Raw genomic sequence first — 20,136 nt, forward strand, 5'->3', positions numbered from 1 at the left:
ATTGCACCACAGAAGCACAGTACGGTACCAAGGGGCAGCGAGCACAGAGACCTTTCAGCAAGATTGTTCACTAATTGCACCATTAAAGCGCTGCTCTCCCATTGGGCAGTGTGTGTTTGATTTCTATACCTAGCATTTATTTATTTTATTTCTCCTCTTGAATTTTTTTGAAACTCTCCATTTTCAGACTCGCAGCTTCTTGAGAATCAGGACATTCCTCTTCCTGCCTCTTCCTCCTCCTTGGCGTCATGCATTCAGGCAAGTAATGTGGGAGAAAGGTAAATTTAAGGAGAGATTTCTGTCCAGGTAATTCTGCCAGCAAGTTGCGCAAAGTTGTTTGCAAATTCACCCGTTCACCTGGGCCAGAGCTGCAGCTCAGGCTGTTTCACGTCATTCTTTGAAGGAATAAGACCCCAGAGACCAGTCGCTGAAGTGTCATGGGCAGATAGAAAATAAAACATCGTTCCTGTTTCAAGGGATTATCTAGCCTCGTACAGACAGGCGTAAATCTTTTTGCCATTGACAGGACGGATCCGTATCTAACATTCAACCTTTGACTTAAACATAATGGCTAGGTTGCATAGCATGTTTTTTGTTCAAACGGATGGCTGCAATTTGAAGGGAAAATTTGGACCTAATTATGATCCAGCTAAGCCAACAGCAAGGCTTCTACTGACTCTACCAAGCACAGAAAGAAGTCCTTGAATACAAGCAGTCCTAAGTAAAAATAAGTATGTCAGTGCTATATGATATGAACATATTTATCTGCCAAACTTATATGAGATCATATCTAAATACATGACTCCAAAACATATAAGTATATTACATTTCGCACACATAAGAAACACGTAAAACATGCAGGACATGTTAGCTAAAGCTATGCTAGACATATGTCCTTCCCAGAACAACAGCCCAAAAAATCCTTACCAATCCTTACCCCCTTATTCACGCAAATAATTACTGTAATGGAGAGCAACCACGTGAGTAAAGTTGTTCAGGATCTGGCCGATCTTTCTGAGAAAATGTCCTTTTTTGTCCATGTAAGGGATGCAGGACTGGGCCATTAGTTAGTGGTTAATAGAAGCCAAACTGGCAAGATACTGTGACAAAGTCTCAGCCGTGTGCCTCCTCCGGTCATCGTCTCTCCGTGAGCAGCGCCCGTTAACACAAACCAGCCCTGCAGGACCCTTCCAGCCGCCACGGGAGTAACTCAGGAGCTGCGTTGGTTGCGGCTTTGATACAGGAATGACCATTGCTCCAGGTCGAGGTTCACTAAGAAATGACAATACAATGGTAAAATCTATCAGGAGAAAGCGAGGAAGGAAGATATTTCATATATATGAAGATGAAAATTTACCTTACAAATTTTAACAAGACTTACCTGGAAAATGAAACTCTAGTTCAGCTTTAGAATACAGTTAACTTGAAGCACATATTTAAGTCCCATTAATTTACACGGTTTAAATGCTACGCTGAGTAATTCTGGAAACACGGGCTATAGGGCTGGAGGAATATTCAGGAAGTTCACCCCTTTGCGTTGAGAAAGACCCTGACAGATCTAACAAAGCCGGACCTGGAACTGCAGGCTGCAGGGATAGGTAGAGGTCAGTTATACTCCAGAAACAAACCGAACGCGTAAGAGAGGAGCCACCTCCTCACCTGTCAAGCCCGTGCGAGCTTTACCCCGTTCTGAAACAGCACCGGGATCTGACCTGATGTAAGTCCTAACCCCATCCCAAGAGAAGTGCAATTAGTTTAAAAACGCATTCCCAAGCTGCAGATACACGTACACACAGGCGGCTCTCAATGGGCGCAGGGACCTAATGACTATTTTCACCTTTGAAAAACTGCAGCCGTTTCCTATTCCCGAGCAGTTCGGCGAAAGGCTGGAGAGCGCAGAGCCTGCGCTCGGGCGTCAGTCAGTAACCCCCAAACCCAGAGCCATGAAGGACTAAGAGCTCATTGGAAGTGAATCCGAAAGTCCTTTTTCATTGCCGCAGCGCAGTTACCTGCGCTCTGGGGGCCCAACGCTCTTAGGGTGAAATGTAGCGTGCCCTCGTGCGCTGAGCGGCGATCTCTTTTGGATTTTGAGGAGGAAAGCCATCTCCCTGCTTATTTGGAGCAGGGCGGAGAGTAAGAGCTGGGGATGAGGAGGACTTGGCACAGCCTGCAGAAGGGCGAGGGTGCAATCCCACGAGGACAGACCTGAGTGCTAGGCACTAACTGGGGTTGCTCCCGGTGAACCCCAGTATCTCCCTTTGCAGCACCGGGGAACAATAAACGCTTTTCCGTAGTTAAATGAGTTGCACAAGTTAAATTCATTCATTCCCATTCGGTGTTTTGAGATCACTGGCTTGAAAGCTTTATGTCAGCACAAATGTCTTCTTATTATGAATGAACGTTAACTCTGCATTGGTGCTAAGAGGTGTAACAAGCAGTAATGAGGTAAAATTAATAAATGGCCTATGTAGACCAACTACAAGGAGAAGTGTGTCATAGGCGGTGGAATGTTTTCCCAAGGGAAGTAGGGAAAAACCCCACAAATTGGGCAGTTTTAAATAAACCCAAGGAAGCAGAAGAAGCCCTCTTACACCTGTGCTGCGTGAGTCCTCAAAGTAAATGATCTGCAAGTATCGCACAGAGCCATTTTCACCAGTAAAACTTACAAGCAGCGGTAAAAAGACTGAGTAAAGAGGAGCCACGACGGCTGTCAGAGTTTCCAGCGGGGCTGAAAGCCGCCCGAGCGGCTCCTGTCCACGGCCAAGGGCTGGTGCAGGGGACTGCTCCCCGTGTCAGCCGCCCGGCCGGTGGGACGGCAGCCCCCGCACACCTCCATGACCCCCCCCACAAGCCCTGTGAAACTTTCCTACCCTCCCGCACCGGCCACGGCCGCAATAAACCCCACAGCAGCCCCGAGACGGGAGTGAGCCCAGCCCTGGGCAGGATTAGATCTTTTATCCCCAAGTGATCCTCGCCGCTGCGCAGACCACGCTCGTCCGTAGCAGAGAGCTGCTCCACGTTTTATTTATTTAGATGAGTTTACAAAGCAATTAAGACATTTTGGCAAATGCTGAGGTGCAGATTTCCTCCCTTATGATAGATCATTCCTGGCTTTTTTTTCCCTCTCCTTCTGGACAGATAAATGTTTCATGGTCCCACAGACATATTTTTTCTCTGCCCAGTTGCTTAGAATCCATTTAAACATGCCTGTTGAACTCCTCCATCATGTAATATTTTAACAAGAGCCCCTAAATAAGCTTTATTTACAGACTGTAAATACTGCTTGATGAGCTCAATACACTGTTTCATCACCTCCTTAGCTGGAATTCCTCTCGGAAACCTTTTTTACCTGGGCCGAAGCAGGAAATCCAACCAAAAAAAAAAAAAATGTTGATGTGGTTTAAGGAATAAACACTGATTGTTCACATCCTCCCCTTTTGATTAGAAACACCACTCTTTAGTGATTTTTTGTTAAAATTATAACCCTCCCTGATTTTATCCGTCCTGTCCTAGGCACGAGCTAGGTTGCCAACATGTGCTCCCATCAAACAAGCGCTGGAAACGCTCATCCGGGCTCTGCGCTGCCTGTGATCCCTCAAAGAAGCTTCTGAAATCATTAGGGTTTTACAACATGCCCTGTAAGGCATTAAAATACTTGAATAAAACGTTTAATAAAGATTCTTCTAATAAGGTGAAGGATCTAAATTGAATTCACAGAAGTACCCTAATGGTCAAACTGACAAAGAAGCGTTGTGGGGAACGGCAGGAAGCAGCTCTGCTGGAAATGGTCCGTGTTGCCCCAAAAAGGAAGAGAAAAAAATTATTTGGGGCCCAAAAAATGGATTTTGGAAAAAAACCCACAGACTTTTTTCTTTCTGAAGCTGCTGGTTCTGTTTCCAAGAAGTTTGTGGAAGTCACCCACTTTTCATAGAAAAATTGCAATGACTCAATTCTGTATTTTGAAGGTAGGGGAGGAAAATGTCGGACCGGCGCAGACACTTGGCAAGTCGGGACGGCCCTTCAGTGACTCCCCTCGCTCTGCCACTAAGCCAGGACTTGGAGGGGTTTAGCAATGCGTATTTTCTTTACAGAAAAAAAAGCAAAGAGTCCCCTAAAATGTGTTAGAGCACTCTCCAGATAAGGAGCTACCTGGTTTAGCAGGTGAAGAGGTGTTTGGGGAGTTTTTGACGGAGAGATTATGGACCTGATTACATTAATACCTAGCATGGGTTTTAACCTGCATTTTGGGTAAAATTCACCGTTCTGCAGAAGGCCCATAAAAGGCCTGTGCACCACTTACGCTCCACCAAGGCACCATTTGGATGGTGTACGTGGAGCTGCGGTGATGCATAGGCCCTGCGCCGGCCGCCTGCGTCAAGAGGGGTTTCATCCGTTATGTATCAATAATATTCAATGTGTTGGGGAAAAATATTAGCAGAGTAATTTTATTAACAACAGCGATAATTCACCTCTTGTCTTTCCGTGCTTAATAAAGGGAATCGAGGGTGTTATACACGAGCCAGAGGAACGGCTTACAAAACTATCCTGGAAAAAACAAACAAATGAAGCCCTGGGAAGCATGAGAGCACGTGGAGGGGGAGCTGGCTCCCGCCGACGTCCTGGCGGCGCCGATCAATAAAACTAAATCCTGAATCAGCTCGTGGCGTTCCTTGGGCACTCTCACGATGTGCAAAATCTCACGGGAGCGTCTCTGAGTTAAGTACGCGTTAGCTTCACGCTGGGAAGAGGACTGGGCCAGCCCATGCAGGGCTCGCAGCGATGCTGCTTTCGGCAAAGGGATTTCCTCACATCCCTGGAAATCCTCTTAGCTTCTTCTCAGCCATTTGCATCTCACGGGCAAGGGGAACAACGGAGACAAAAACCTGCTGTGCCTTCCTCACACCTTCTGCCTACCTGCAAAGTCAGTATGAAAACACGCACGGGCAGCGGTTTGAAGGGAGCTTCCACCGCTGCCTCTCTGCGGACCCTCATTTTGGGTTGCGTCCCTTCTTTTTGGGTTGCGTCCCCTCTTTTTGAGACGCGTCCCCATGTTTGCCACCAAATCAGCACTGTTTGCACCGTCCCTTTGGGCCATGCGTAGATGAAGGGAAAAGTATTATGTCACGTTGATTTACTTCCCTTCCTCGGACAAATAAAGGCATCTTCATATGAAATGATGCCCATCATTTCCCAAGCCCATCGAGCCTCCCCTCTCCCTCCCTGCATGATGAAATCCCCAGGTTTTGAAGGAGAAATGATGGCCCGAGAACATTCCCTCACCGACCAGCCATTCCCCGGAGGGTGAGGACGTCGCACCCCGGCATCGCACGGAGCCGGGCCGGGGGCTGCCGCCTGCCTCCCCCCCCTCACCACCCCAGGAGCTGGGCCAGGGTCACCCCTTCCCACCCATCCCCTCCCTCAAATAAAGCAAATTTAAAGGATTTTCTTGAGACTTGCCTCTGCAGGTTTTTTGCTGTGTATTTATTATGCCTCACAGGAGCATCCTCCAGGGACAGGGATTTGACCGGGTGTTTACAGGATGAGTTTTAGCCATTTTGTTGGAGATGCTCGGGGACGTGAGCAGGGCCCTTCCAGGAACCGCCGCTGCTGGATGGCCGGGACTGTGCGGGAGTGCGGAGCGAGCACAGGGTGCTTGCAGGCTGCAAACTGGGGGACACATATCCGCTGGTTTAGAGTGGGGATTTGCAAAATGAAAATCTGAAGAATAAACACATTTTTATTGAACAACTGCCAAACGGTTTTGGTGGTGTGGGTTTTTTTTAAATTGGATCTCAACTAACTTTACCGCCGTCTTGCACAAAAGGCAGCAGAGTTCCTCTGCTCACACAGTCCAATTTGCCCGATAATAATTCTGTATTTTAACTTACTTGACTAATTTCGCTCTCTCCCTGCTTTGTAAAACACCCGAATCTAAGCTGTACTGGGCTCCACTCTTCTGACAATTTTGCTTTTATTTCATGAGTCCCAAGAGAATATGTTACGGGGGCACCTGAGCGCTGCTACCTGCTTTTGCCAGGTCCCCGGACCGTTCCTGCCTATGGCCAATACCGGGATGTCCCCAGTGAGCCAGCACCGCTGGGTGCCCCCCCACCCCCAGCACCCATCCACCGCCTGGTTCAGCTCCCATGGGAGGGGAGGGCAGAGAGAGGAGGCAAAGGACCGCGTAAATATGTACCTAAAGGAAAATAAACTCCGCGCGGGGGAAAGTTCCGCAGCCGCGGAGCGCCGGCAAGCCCCCAGCTTGGGTTTCCCTAAAGGCGAACTGGGGCTAAATAATGAATCGATCTAAAATTAACCGGAGGAATGGAAATGCTCTAAAAATAAGCCAGCAGCTGCCGTGGTCGCAGCCCCCCGCTCCCGTGGGGAAGGGGGAGCGGGGCCGGCCGGAGGAGGGGGCTCACCGCGGCGCGGGTAGAGCCGGGTGGGCTCCGCGGGGGCTCCGCGGAGGTTCCGCGGGGCTGCGCGGAGCGGGAGAAGGCGGAGGCCGGGGTGGTGCAGCGCCCCGAGGGCAGCCGGCATCGACGAGGGCTGCGCGGCGGCCGGCGGAGCGTTTGCCGCGGACTCTCCGCGGGCGCGGAAGGCGAGAGCGGGGGCTGCTCCGCACCTCGGCGCGGACAGACACCCCCCCCCCCCCAAAAAAAAAATCCAACTTCGCCGCCTGCCCCGCTGCCGGCTGCTCCCCAACCGGCAATTTATTTATTTATTTTTTAATTTATATCTTTTTTTTTTTTTTTTTTTTTTTTTGTCTTTTTGCACGGAAGCGTTTCGGAAACCGGCGGGTCGCCTCCCCGGTAGCACCGGCCCGGCGGGAGAGAGGTGGGGGTGGCCCCGGGGGCTGCGGAACGTTTGCGGGAGCCCCCGCCGCGCTCCTGCGGGGCAGCGCCGGGCAGGGAGCCGGCCCCGGCCCGCTGCGAGCCCCCACGGCGTCCCCCCCCCTCACACTCACACCTCCTCCTCTTTTCTCCTTTTTGATCCATGCAGCGATCCTATATTCTCCCGGCTTGTCTCTTTTATTCTTTTGTACTCAGGCGTGTTGTCCTGGCCAGCAGTGTGAACGGGGGCTTTGTAAAACGGGACAGATAAAAATGAGCAACATCATATTGTTTGACAGAATGATCCAAAATGATAAAGTGCCTTCTCCGGAGGGGGTGAAAATGGTGAATTCCTAAAAAACAAGAGCGTCGCTTCTCTCCTCTGCCTCCCTGCGCTGCTCGCGGTAGCCTAAAGGGATCTGCCGCCTGCACCAGCCCGGATCACGTCCAGCCACTCTTTTCAATGGGAAGTCCTCTTTTTAAAAGCCTTCATTTATTTATTTTTAAATACATAAAGAAGGGGGGGGGGGGAGCGGCTTCGGCTCGGGACCCCCCGTTCTCCTCGCGGCGAACGAAAAGCACAATTTTCGAGAGAAAGGCTCGTTTTGATTAAATCTGACATGCTGCTGATAACTCCATGCTAATGTGAAATAATTAACATAATAGCCATAATTAAAAGCACGCTAACAATGCCATAAATTTATCACACAATTTTACTAGCTTTCTGCCCCTAACTGCTCTCTCATCGTTAATTAAACGTGTTGCCTTTTACAGAATGGATGTTTATACATTTCCAATACAAATAAATCCGAAACCGTTTTGGAAACATGACCAATTTCGTTTTACACTGAGGTCTGCCGGTTTTACAGGCGATTTATTACAATTAAAAAAAAAAAGGAAAGAAAAAAAAGAAAAAAAAAAGAAACCAAACACGTGCAAACAGAGGCCTTAAAAAAAAAAAAAAAAAAGCGCAGATATATTTGAAAATCTGCATCTTTAGCGCAAAACCCGGCCAGGGGAGGGGGGGGTCCAGGCCCCGGGGCCGGTGGTGTGTCCGACTCCGGCCCCGCAGCTCCGGCCACGGCCCGGGGATGTTTGTGTGCGTGTGTGATGTGTGTGATGTGTGTGTATGTGTCCCCGCCTTGGATATGTTTATTTTACAGGGATTTCTCAGCCGCAGCCCCTCTCCTGCGAGCCCCTCTTACCCCCGCACGTTTATAACGAACCACAATGCTGGTTTAATCCAGGTCAGGTCAACGATTTATATAACTCATTAGTGAAAGTAATAGGCTTAAGGAGATGAAAGGGGACACCTTTGGTTTCTCCTTCCTTTAAAACGATTACAGAAGCAGAAATTGCCCCAGCTCTGCCTTTCCTCCTCAGTCCCCCCCCCAGCACCCCCCCCACCCCCGAGGCTCAGCCTCCGGATTTATTTTTAACTCGCTTCGCAGCCGGGATCTTGCTTTGCCATATTAGAATCAAATTGAGTTGTAATTAATTTCTCCCTCTCTATCATAACTTATTCCATCCTCCCTTTCCCCGCTGCTTGCCGTGTCTCTATTTGACTCCGTATCGATCCGGACGATACAGTTTGTTTTTCTCCTGTTGCTAAATCTATCTGTCTATATGGGCGCCCACTTTCTATTTCTGGCGGTGGCATTATTGTGGGTTTCCACCTCCGCATCGCCTGCTTTAATTATTTTATTGCTTTGCGGGGCGCAGCCCCTGCTCCTGCTCACGTTCAGCCCTTGAACTTCGGGGGCTCCCGGGATATTTCGGGGAAAGTTTCCTGATTTTTGGAAAACCATTTCTCCTTCCCCACTCCGCCCGGCTAGGCTCCTCAATACTTTCCAGCCGGGTGGGCTCCTAAATACTTTCCTAAACTTCGCCGCCTGAAGCCCTGGGAGCCGCAGCAGCCCCCCCCCCCCAACACACAAACACCCACCCACCCCGCGGTCCGCGGAGGGGCGCGGAGGGGCGCGGAGCGGGGCCGCCCCGCCGGGCCGGGCCCCTCAGTCGGCACCCGTGATTGAACACGGGATTAGCACAATAGAGCCCTAATCGAGGGGAAACGTTTCTTTTCACGCTAAGCACCGTAATTAATGGTATGAATCAATTAATTTGACTTTTATTGTGTCGAAGAAAAGCGCAACAAATGAAACAGAGGGCTGCGGAGTTGGTCTTTTTTCCTTCCCTTTTCCCTGGGAGAGCCTTTGGGATGCAACGGGGCGGGGGGGGGGAACGAGTGTGAGTGTGTGAGTGAGTGTGAGTGTGAGTGTGCACGTCGGTATGTGAGTGGGGCGGGCGGGCGGTACGCGGGTGCGGAGGCCAGGGTCACGGTCCGCGGAGATCCGCCGGGAAACGCGTAAAAAAGGAGCCGGAGCGGGGAGGGGGGGGGGAACCCCGCGGGGTGGCGGGTCCGCGGCCGCGCAGGGAGGGAGCCGGCCCCGCGGGAAGATTGTGAAACTGTTCGCTCGTGGGGCATTTTCCTAATTTAATTGTATTCCCCGAAATCCGACAACACCTGCGAGAATGACCAACAACGAGGGGATGGGGGGGGGACACGAATTAAAAAGCGAAGCCCCGTGAGCCACCCGCGGCCGAAGTCCCGGGCGGGGGGTCCTTCTCCTGGGCGCACCGGGGCAGGGGTGGGTGGGCGGCCGGGCCCCCTCCCGCCCCGCCGGGCGCCTCTCCCCGGGCCGGGGCTTACCTGGGGCCGCGTCAATACGGTCCTCACATTCACACACACTCCCTCATTTCCTACTTTTTCATATGCTAACGCCCGCAATGATTAAGTCGTTAACACCTCTGGAAAAAAAAAAAAAAGAAAAAAAAAAGAAAAAAGAGGAGGAAAAAAAAAGGAACCGGCTAAAAGCTTCTTTATTTATAGTTTCCCTTTGTTATTTTACGTCTTTTTTATTTCTCCCTGCAACTAACCTAATAGATTAATCAATAGCCATTCTCTGATCTTCCGCTCCCAGCTGGTGCTGCTGTTGGAAAAAAAAAAAAAAAAAAAGAAAAAGAAAAAGAAGAAAAAAAAAAAGGAAAACCACGGAAAAGTGATTTCAGAGCCCGAACTTGGCGGGTTTAAGCGCTCTTACGGCGACGCGTCCGCTGAGCCTGCGCTCGGTCGGGGCGGCCGCTGCCGAGCGCACCGCGGCGGCCTCCGGGCACCGACAGCGACGGCGGCATCGGGACCCCCGGGGCGGCAGCTTTGGGGGGGGGTCACACACACACACGGCTGCCGGGTCCCGGCGGGCTGCGGCGGACCCGTCGGGGCGGACGGCCCGGCGGGCGGGCGGCCCGACGGGGCGGGCGGAGCGGAGCTCGCCGCTGCTCTTTGTTGACAGTCCATGAAACAACTCGAGTTTTGCATGACTTCACAGCGGGGCGCCTGACGTCACGCGGTCACGTGGCGCCGCCTCCGAGTATATCTTTAACGGGAAAGTAATCTATCAGGCAGTCCGGACCGCCGCGCTTCCAAAGTGGCGAGCGAGGCCCCGCGACGCCCCGGCCTCCTGCCCCCCCCCCCGCCCCGCCCGGCCGCCGGGAGCTCCGTCCCCCCCCCCCGCCAAGGGGGGGGAAAAAAAAAAAAAAAAAACCAACCAAACCAAACGCGGGCAAGAGGAGAGGAGGACAAAAAAAACCCAAAACCAACCAAAAAAACCAGAGAGAGAGAGAGAGGAAAAAAAAACAAACCAAACAACCAACCGGGAAAAAAAACCAAGCGACCAAGCGACCCAGAAAGACAGAGCCGAGGGCGGCGGAGCGGTGCGCGGCGGGGCCGCGGCCGCGGAGCGGAGCGGTGGAGCGGCGGGTGCCCGCGGAGGCGCGGCGGCGGCGGCGGCGGCGGCCCCATGCCCGGCGCCCAGCGGCGCCCATCGCGGCGGGCGGGAGCCAGCGTCGCCGCCTGAGCCCCGATGCCCGGCGGCGGGAGCGGGGCGCGCAGCCGGAGGTGACCGGGCGGCCAGGGCAGCAGCCCCGCGCCGCGGGACGCCGCGGACGGGAGAGGAGCGGGAGCGGCCGCCCCATGCCCCGCGGGGACGGCGCCGCGGGGGGCAGCCGGGCCGCTCGGGTCTAGCCCCAGGGGCCGGTCGGAGGAGCGGCGGGAGGGGGGCGCGGGGGGAACCCGCCGCCCCGCCGGGTGCGGGCGGGAGGCCCCGCCGCCGCGCCCGCTCCGCCGAGCGGGGATGACCCTGTCGGGCGGCGGCAGCGCCGGCGACATGTCCGGCCCCGCCGTCCCGGCGGCCGAGGATGTGGATATCGACGTGGTGGGCGAAGGCGACGACGGGCCGGGCAAGGAGAGCGACGGCGAGGCCGGCAGCCCCGCCGCCCTGCCGCGCCTGCCGCTGGACGAGGCGGCGGAGCCGGCGCTGCCCGCGGAGGCGGGCGCGGAGAGCGGCGGCGGCGGCGGCGGCGGCGGCGGCGGCGGCGGCAGCCCGGCCGAGGCGGCCCCCGGCGGCGCGGCCGAGGGCGGCAAGGGGGGCGGCGAGGAGGGGGCGAGCGGCGGCGGCGGCGGCGGGGCGACGGCGGCGGCGGCGGCGGGGCAGAGCAAGCCCAAGAGCAGCCTGGTGAAGCCGCCCTACTCCTACATCGCCCTCATCACCATGGCCATCCTGCAGAGCCCGCAGAAGAAGCTGACGCTCAGCGGCATCTGCGAGTTCATCAGCAACCGCTTCCCCTACTACCGGGAGAAGTTCCCCGCCTGGCAGAACAGCATCCGCCACAACCTCTCCCTCAACGACTGCTTCGTCAAGATCCCCCGGGAGCCCGGCAACCCGGGCAAGGGCAACTACTGGACGCTGGACCCGCAGTCCGAGGACATGTTCGACAACGGCAGCTTCCTCCGCCGCAGGAAGCGCTTCAAGCGGCACCAGCAGGAGCACCTGCGGGACCAGACGGCGCTGATGATGCAGGGCTTCGGCGCCTACGGCCTGGCCGGCCCCTACGGCCGCCCCTACGGGCTGCACCCCGGCGCCTACACCCACCCGGCGGCCGCCGCCGCCGCGCTGCAGTACCCCTACATCCCCCCGGTGGGGCCCATGCTGCCGCCCGCCGTGCCGCTGCTGCCGTCCGGCGAGCTCGGCCGCAAAGCCTTCAACTCCCAGCTCAGCCCCGGCCTCCAGCTGCAGCTCAACAGCCTGGGAGCCGCCGGCTCCATCGTCAAGTCCGAGCCCAGCAGCCGCCCCTCCTTCAGCATCGAGAACATCATCGGCGTCCCGGCCGCCAGCTCGGCCGCCGGCGCCCAGACTTTCCTGCGGCCGCCCGTCACCGTGCAGTCGGCCCTCATGGCCCACCAGCCCCTGGCGCTGGCCAGGACCACCGCCGCCATCGCCCCCATCCTCAGCGTGCCTACCAACATCATCGCGGGCCAGTTCCTGCAGCCCGCCGCCCCCGCCGCCGCCGCCGCCGTGCAGGCCAAGTGGCCGGCGCAGTAGCCCCCCGGCCGGCGGTAGGTAGCCCCCCGGCCGGCGGTAGGTAGCCCCCCGGCCGGCGGGTTCCTGCAGCCCCGCCGCCGGCCGCCCCCTCGGGGCTCTGTGTGTGTGTGTGTGTGTTGGGGGGGGGGGAGGGGGTGTGCGGGGGTCCGCGGCCGCCCCGCTCGGGCTCCGGAGCCGGCGTCGGGCCCCCCCCACCCCACCCCAACCGCCACCGCCACCGCCGCTTGTACATATTTGTATCAAAAATCACTGACGTTGCTTTCGGGGTTTTTATTTTTCTAAAGAGGCGAAATGACGGTCGCGATTAGGAGCTGCGAACTTTCACTTTTTTTGAAGGTTCCGGCGCTCCGAGCGGTTTTATCCGAAATAAACGAACAAACGAGGAAAAAAACAAACAAAAAATGTATACAAAAAAGAAAAACAATAAGCGGGGGAAATTTTAAATATTAAACGAACGAACGACAACAGCAACAAAAAAGAATTTTGGAGGAAAAAAAAACCCACAGAGGAGGAAAACGCTGTCACTCTATTATAGAAGTCTGTTTATATATGAATGAATATATGTATTCTAAATGTTATCCCTTCGTGTTGTACACAACTTTGTAAATAAATTTTTAAAATGCTCTGCCCGTCTTTGTGTGAGAGGCGTATCTTTGAGCACCCACCCGAGCAGGGGGCCGCGGAGGCTGGAAAACGGAGGAGCGGGCGGAGGAGCACCCGCGCCCGCGGAGCGCCGGCTCTCTCCTTCCCACCGAGGTTTGGGTATCGCCGGTCTCGGTGCGGAACCGGGCGGGTTTCCCACGGCCCCGCGGGTTCCTTCCGCCGCTTCGGGATGCGCCTTCCGCGGCCGCGCAACGACAGCCACCGGCCCCGCTCCTTGCCGGACCGGCATCCCAGCGAGTCCTTCCAAATTAAACCTTCCCCGGCAGGTCCGAGACTCCCTCAACCGTGCCGTGATTTTTTTTTCTTTTTTTTTTTTTTCTCCCCCCCCCCCCCCCCCCCCCTAAATATATTAATTTTTTCTCAGCCTGACTTCGGCTCGGCATCCCGGCGCTGCGGGATCCTGCCCCTTCCCGGCCGGACTAGGTACGCTTTGGGTTGGCTCTAAGGGAAATGGTTTTAAATAAAAGGCGTTGGGGCGATCTAAGCAACGTTTATTCTTTATTTTGCAAGGAAAAAAAATTGACAAAAAGAAATAAAATTCGAGCCGCGCCCGTGCGGTGTCCGAGCGCGGATCTTTCGTTCAGGTCGGGGAAATAATCGGTGATAAAGGAGCGGCTCCGCGTTCCCACGGAAAGGGAACGGCCTTTCCCGGCTAATTCCTAATAACTAAGTTTTAAGGGCAGCTGCCAAAAAAAAAAAAAATGTACATTTGCGTGCATTTTTCGGGGCTAAAATACAGAGACGGCCAAGACGAAAAAAAAATATTAATAATCTGTGGCGCGTTACAATATTGAAAACCCCGCTTTGGGGTCTGGCGAGCTATCGGGCACTCGGTCTCTCCAGTGCCCTGACGGTGTTTGGTACTTCATTCTCTCCCTCGCCAAACGTTGAATTTTTGAAAACCTTCGTGGATTTGGCTTTTCCGCCTAAATAATTCGCGTTCTTTGTTAGGAAAACCGGCGGCGTAAACTGCCGGCGGGCTGCAGCGGGCGCCGGGGTTGGCTGCGGGAGGAGCAGGACGAGGGGCTTCTTCCAGCCCTGACACCCACCGGCACCGGGGGATTTTCACCGTCACTCACTCCCTAAAAGTGTCCTCGCTTTCCCGGTAAGCAGTAAATATTATTTCTTCCTAAGTAAATATTTATACCTCCGCACGCCCGGACTAAAATAAAACAAGCAGCCCGGCGATGAGCTAGTTTGAACTTTATAAAGAAGGACTCGCTAATCAGCTGACGGGGAGAGGGAGAACGGGCACCTGAAGCGAACCGGGGCGGGGGGGGGGGGGGATTCGGTGTCCGGCCGGGCCCGACCCGGGCCCCCACCGGGGGCTCCTCTGCCCGGCGGATCTAAATTTGTTTGTGCTCGGCGGCTATAAAAGTCACAAGTTGTTTCACAGTTGTGTCTGGCTAATCGGTTTTACACAAACAGCAAATGGTAGGTGATTTGTGCAAACACGCGCGGAGGTTATTTCTATATTTAGCGGATACCCCTGGGAAAAGGGAAAGGAGCCTCTTCTTGAATTCGCTTTTAGGCTCAAGAACCTGCTGATCCAGGGCTTCCAGAGGACACCGGATAACAGGGGCTCATTCCATTCCCCGGCCTTTGTTACTTATAAAATTACTCGCTCATATTTCCCCACATAGCAGCAATACCTCGGGCTCGGCATCTGCGGAACCGGCAACTTTCCTCCCCGCCGCCTCCCTCCGGGCCGGCCCCGGGAAGGCTTTCTCCCTCCGTTATCTCCGTCCTCTCCTTCTCTCCCCCCTCCCCGGCTTCCCCCCCACCCCCCGTCCCTCCCTCCCTCTTCCCCGATCGCCGAGGAGAGCGATCGGCGGCACCGGAGAAGCCTTTCCCGGGGAAGAAGGGCCCGGCAGCACCGGGAGGGAACGGCACTCGGGAAGGACGGCGGCGGCGACAATCCGTCCGTCCGTCCGTCCGTCCGTCCGCCTCCCCGTGGGAACCGCTGCCTTCCCGCAGCCGCGGGGCCGGCCCGGGAGCGGCAGCGGGGACCCTGCGGGCAGGTGAGGGCTCCCGGTGGCGGCGGGGGGGCTGCAGTAACGCACCGGGACCTGCAGGGGGCGCGTCCCCCCTTCCTCCTCCTCCTCCTCCTCCTCTCGGGGCCGGGAGCAACCCCCCCCCCCCCCAGTCCCGGGACCTCCCCGGGGGGGACCGGGAGCAATCCCGTTGCCTAGAATCGCCCGGGATGGGAGAGCTTTTACAGCGGGGGGGGGCACGACGTGGTGGGGGGAGGCCCGGAGGGTCTCGTAAGGCTACCGGCGGGGCTCGGGGTGCGGGGGTGTACGAGAAATCGGTCCCCAAACGGCGGAGGGTTTGCAGCCGGGCCGGCGAGCAGCTTTCCAGCGGAGAGGGGCACAGCCCTCCGCGGGAACGGCGGCGGGCCGGGGACAGCCGGGGACGGCATCTCCCGGCAAAGTTTTCCGCAGCCGCTCCCTTCAACCAGATAACAGAAAGTCTTTTTTCTTGCTCTTCCTCTTTTTTTTTTTTTTTTTCCCTTTTCCTTCCACAAACTTGTGGGACGCATATGGCAAAACTTGACACGGTCGGTGACAGATGCCTATTAGTATAAGCCGTGTCGTGTCGGTCCCTGGGGTGTATTGAAAGTAACTAGATCCTAAGCACCGGGAAAATGACCATCCTCGCAGCCCGGAGAGTTTACCCAAAGCCCCCCCCTCCCTTGCCCCGCCCCCCCCCCCCCAATTATTTATTACAATCGCGGACCCGCCGCTCCCTCCGGCCGGAGAATGTACAATGGGGCTGGAGATAAGATCTGGCCCTAAATCCTCTAAACCACCAGGTTGCTTGAAAAAGGGGCGAGATGGGCTCAGCAGGGCCATTTCCTCGGCTGCTGCGGGTCTCCCGGGGAACCCTCTCGCTTTCGCAGCCGGCGGGGCCGGGGCGCTGCGCGGCCGCGGGAGTTGCGCGTCCCCCCCCCCCCCCCCCCCCGCCGCCTCCGCGCTAATTGCTCTCGACGCCGCCCGTTTAGAGCGTAATTGATCTCTCCCCGGGCACAGAGCGGGGCTGAGAGTTAACGGGCTAACGGGTGTTGAAAGACTGCGGCCCCCCCCCTCCTCCATCCACACCCCCCCCCCCGGCGGGGCAGCGATCGGAGACCCCGCTCCGGAGCTGCGGGAGGGCAGAGCTGAGGCCGGGTTTGCCGGTACCGGCGGAGGGAACACCGGAGGGAACCTCCCCGGGGGGGGGTCCGGGGTTGGGGGGGGGGGAAGATTCCCGTCCGAGACCTTTCCTTCTCGGCTGTCCCACGGAGAGGTGGCCGGAGGAAATCATCCACTGGAGACACCAGAAACCTTTGGGACACGGGCAGCTTTTGGGGATCGCTCCGAGCGAGGGGTCCGGGGGGGGGGGCACGGGGGGATGCGGTTCGCCCCGGTCCCCACCCCGCCGGCCCGGGCTCCGAGTCTTGGGCCAGAAACAAAGGAAGGGGGGCGAGTATTTCGGTTTGGGAAGCGCCATCCCTCGTCCTTCGTGGGGGTCTCGGGGGTCTCCCACTCCGAGAAAAATGCCACGGAGACTTGTTTTGGGGGGGGGGGGGTGTTCCCTGGGTCAGCAGGGCCCGGGATTTTGGGGCCTCGCCATTTTGGGGGTGTATTTCCAAGCGATTTTAAAAAGCGGCGGCTGAGGAACCACGGCGAGCGCGGCGCGGAAGTTACGCCGGCCGACCCCGCGGGTCCGCGGCTGCGGACGAGGCTCGGCTCGGGCACGGCGCTCTGGTTTAGCGCATCCCCCGGGGCTGCCTTCGAGACCATCCGCGGCCGCTTAAACCTCCGCGGAGCTTAAGTCTCCGCGGGAGACTCCGTCCGCAGCCCTGGGCATCCGCGTCCGCCGTCCCCGCAGTCTCCCCTCCCTCCATCTCACCGGGAACTGGTGCAACTGGGCAAACACTGCGTTCTCCAGAGCCAACACTTCCATTCCAGGGACTTTTACTGAATTCCGTTTTACTAGTCCTAAAACATTAAGCGTTATGTACTTAAAAGATACAGAGCATAGGTATTACATCCACAGAAAGTATTTTAGTCAGTGAATGTTCAATGTAGCAGGTAGAGATGAACTTAGCACGTCTTCCAGACTGAACTGGGAACAGACTCTTCAGCCATAAAATGCACTTAACAGTCTATTTAATAGTGGCGAGGTCCTTGAAAATGCAATATCCATGCTAATCTTGCCTTTTTCTAAATCAGAAATGAAAAATAGGTCAGTAAGGTAGAACCTTCCCCTTCCATTTAAAATGTGACATTTAATCTATTTAAATAACTAAGTAAACTTTATTAATTCAGGATTTGGTAAGCAAGCTGAGAAAGTAGGCACTTCCCAACTTTATTAAGATGGCAATATGGGAGAGGGAGCGTCCTTGAACTCCAGGTTCAGCAAAATCCCCGTTTCCTTCAGCTTCAGCAAAAGGGGACAAGCCGGGACACGCCAAAACCGCTCAGCCTCCGCTCCCCTCCCCTCTCCTCTCCGTTAAGGGCTGAAACCTCTCGCCCTGTTTTACGGGGGGCTCGGAGCATCCCCCGGGCGCGGAGGCAGAAGCGTTCCCGGGGCAGGCGGGGGAAGCTCCGCGGTCCCCCTGCGCCCACCCCCCCGGCACTGCCTGCTCCGAGAATCGTAGGAATTTAAGAAAACAAAACCGAAACCTCAAGCCTTTCTAATTACTTTATTAAGTGCTGGTATTTCTGGGCGGGCGGGGGGGAATAATCAATCTCCCTGCAGGTTACGGTAGTGGTTTCAAAGGCGTTTGTTTCTCTTGCTGGGGAAATGAAGAGGCTAAAGAATCGTGGCTACAACGATCCGTCAGCGCAGCTCGGCTGCCTGTCCGCATCCGCACCTACCCCCCCCCCCCCCCCCCCCCCCAAAGCCTGACAAACGTGCCCGCTAAATTACGGGCGATTTTATAGTGCCGGGAACCCGGGAAAAGGTCAGATGGTGAATCTACAATTGAAAACGTCTCTGGAGTTTGCTTCCCCGCTCGCTCCTGCATCACGGCTCAGCTCAGAAACTAAATCCTGGATGAGTTGGAAAGCAACTTTTTATAGCCGCAGCCTCTCCCAGGACTGCCTTCCTCCCGCCCGCCCTAGGAAAGACTTTCTCATTATTCTGACCGCATTTCGCTCCAGATTTATGGAATACCTGGGAGATATTTGCCTTACCACCGCCCGGCTTTACATCAACCCTACGAGCCGGGGTGGAGGAGAAGAGCCAGCAGACCTGCTGAAGCCTCCCGAGAACGCCAAGGGTTAAGAAAAGCCGTTTATCTGCTCATTATCGGTTTTCTCTTTACTACCGAGAACCAAAACCAAGTCCCGCTTGCCTACTACCCCGCGGTATCAATGTGTCCTTAATGCCTTTTCCAGTCATTGATCTGGTCAAAGTCACCGCAGAAATACTAGTGACAGAGACTCAATGCCAGGCGACGTGACCGATGCAAGTATTTAGAAAGCATTCAATAAAAAAGCTTTCCCGGGGAGTGAATGATTTCACCTTGCAACAAAGAGCGCTCAGCTAATTGAAATAATGCACTTGAATGTGCAGCCAGGCACTCCTGCTCGCCCATGCCGGCTCCAGGACCAAATTATCAATAACCCGCAAGGTAAAACCTGAAAACTCTTCTTTTTTTTGCAGTAGGAGCCCATAGGCAACGCTCACGGACTTGGGGGTGGCGTAGTACTGCTGTGCTGCGTTCCCCGGCCTTGCGGTTTAGGAGCGGGCTTTAGGGAATTCTGGGCATGGAAAATCCTGGAGGGAAGAGGAGAAGGAAAGGAGCGAGGGGCTGGGAGAGGAAAAATTGAAATAGGAATCTGCCCTGGTGATTCTCCCCCCTGGCTTCGGCTGGGAATTCACTTTGCACCGCGAATCTTCAGTGTCATATAGCACGCCAAAGCCGTGCTGGGGTTCAGGAGGTGTAACTCTTCCCATCTTCAAATTTACTCTGTAGTTGACGAATTTTTAGGACCATGCTTATTTTACAGATTTGTCACCTCCAGACATCCCTTAGGATCTTGTTACTATCCTAAACTGGAAGCATTTTCTTTAGCAGCTATATGAGTGATTAACAGATTTTGGTAAAACATGTAAAATTTGATGATCGTAATCAGCCATTTTCAATAGGATTACGGCTCCAAACACCTTGGCAGGCCAGCAGACTACTGTGATTTTTACGTTTACCTGTATAAGACCACAAACTTCTGGCCTCTTCATACCGTCCTGCTTGAGGTAACACTCACAAGTGACAGTTGCTGAGAATGCTGAAATTACGGCAGGCGTAAGAGGGACCGGGACATCCAAGTAAAGGGGACTCAACTGAAAAATGGTTGGGAGAGTGGAAATTAGTATTCTGTAGGTTATTGCACTGGAAGAACTTAAAGAAAAGCCATCTCTGGGGGTATGCAATACTGTACGTTGCCTAATGTTTATGTATTTTGAAAAGAACATGCACATGTAAAAAAAAAATCTATGAAGAATTTTGTTTTCCTGTCATCTCGGGTTGCTTTAACGTTTCTATTGTAAGTCATCAGATACTTCTTGATAATACTTCCATTTTGCACCAGTTGGGTTTAAATCCTTTACCACCTGCAGTCCTGGGATTCCAGTCCAAGGAGAGCACCGCTGGCAGTTCGCCTGGAAGGTCTGGTCATGAAATTCTCAGTATGTGGTGTCAGTTGTAAAAAATAGTCAGTTTTCTATTAAATTTCATATCCCAACCTCAGTGAGACACACAACCAGAAGAAAAACATAGCAATCTAAACAAAAACAGAGAGCGCACTTTTAAGAATCGGTAAGGGCTGTCTAAAGATGATCTAGGACCATTTATGTCACGCTATGTACTTTGTCAAGACCTTAAAGAGAATCAAAGAGGGTAAAACTGAAAGGTTGTAAAAGAGAGGCCTATGGTGCCCAAGATCTTTCCCCTTCACGTTGGTTCCTAGGTATCGTCTCCCAGACATAAAGGCTGAGGAGCTGCTTCCCAGCTCTCTGGTGCGGTTAAAGAACAAGTCTTCCAGCTGCTCCCTTCCTTCTGCAAAATCAAACAAAACCCCAAACACTTAAATTCGTCGCCTGAATAAAAAGCTGGTCTTCCCGTGTGTCAAGACTATGCTTTTCACCAATAATACCCACTATTACATTTTCCCACTTCCCTTCACTGCTGCGACAGAGACGTAAGCACGACC

The 20,136-nt window shown here is 54.8% G+C and overlaps 1 protein-coding gene and 1 long non-coding RNA gene across 2 annotated transcripts; one reads left to right on the forward strand and one right to left on the reverse strand.

Annotated features, from left to right (window-relative positions):
- Positions 1–9,146: 9,146 nt before the first annotated feature.
- On the reverse strand, positions 9,147–10,047 carry LOC115349491. The gene is made up of 3 exons (XR_003926114.1): positions 9,771–10,047; positions 9,544–9,641; positions 9,147–9,357 (listed from the first exon to the last, which is right to left on the reverse strand). It is a non-coding gene; the product is annotated as an uncharacterized LOC115349491 (long non-coding RNA).
- A 427-nt stretch (positions 10,048–10,474) lies between these two features.
- FOXD3 (forkhead box D3) lies at positions 10,475–12,896 on the forward strand. Its single transcript, XM_030034232.2, has one exon. It carries the CDS (start codon positions 11,024–11,026, stop codon positions 12,269–12,271), a length of 1,248 nt encoding a protein of 415 aa, XP_029890092.1. The 5' UTR covers positions 10,475–11,023; the 3' UTR covers positions 12,272–12,896.
- Positions 12,897–20,136: the final 7,240 nt, after the last annotated feature.

This window comes from Aquila chrysaetos, chromosome 12 (genome assembly GCF_900496995.4).
Source record: "Aquila chrysaetos chrysaetos chromosome 12, bAquChr1.4, whole genome shotgun sequence".
Classification (NCBI taxonomy): Eukaryota; Metazoa; Chordata; class Aves; order Accipitriformes; family Accipitridae; genus Aquila; species Aquila chrysaetos.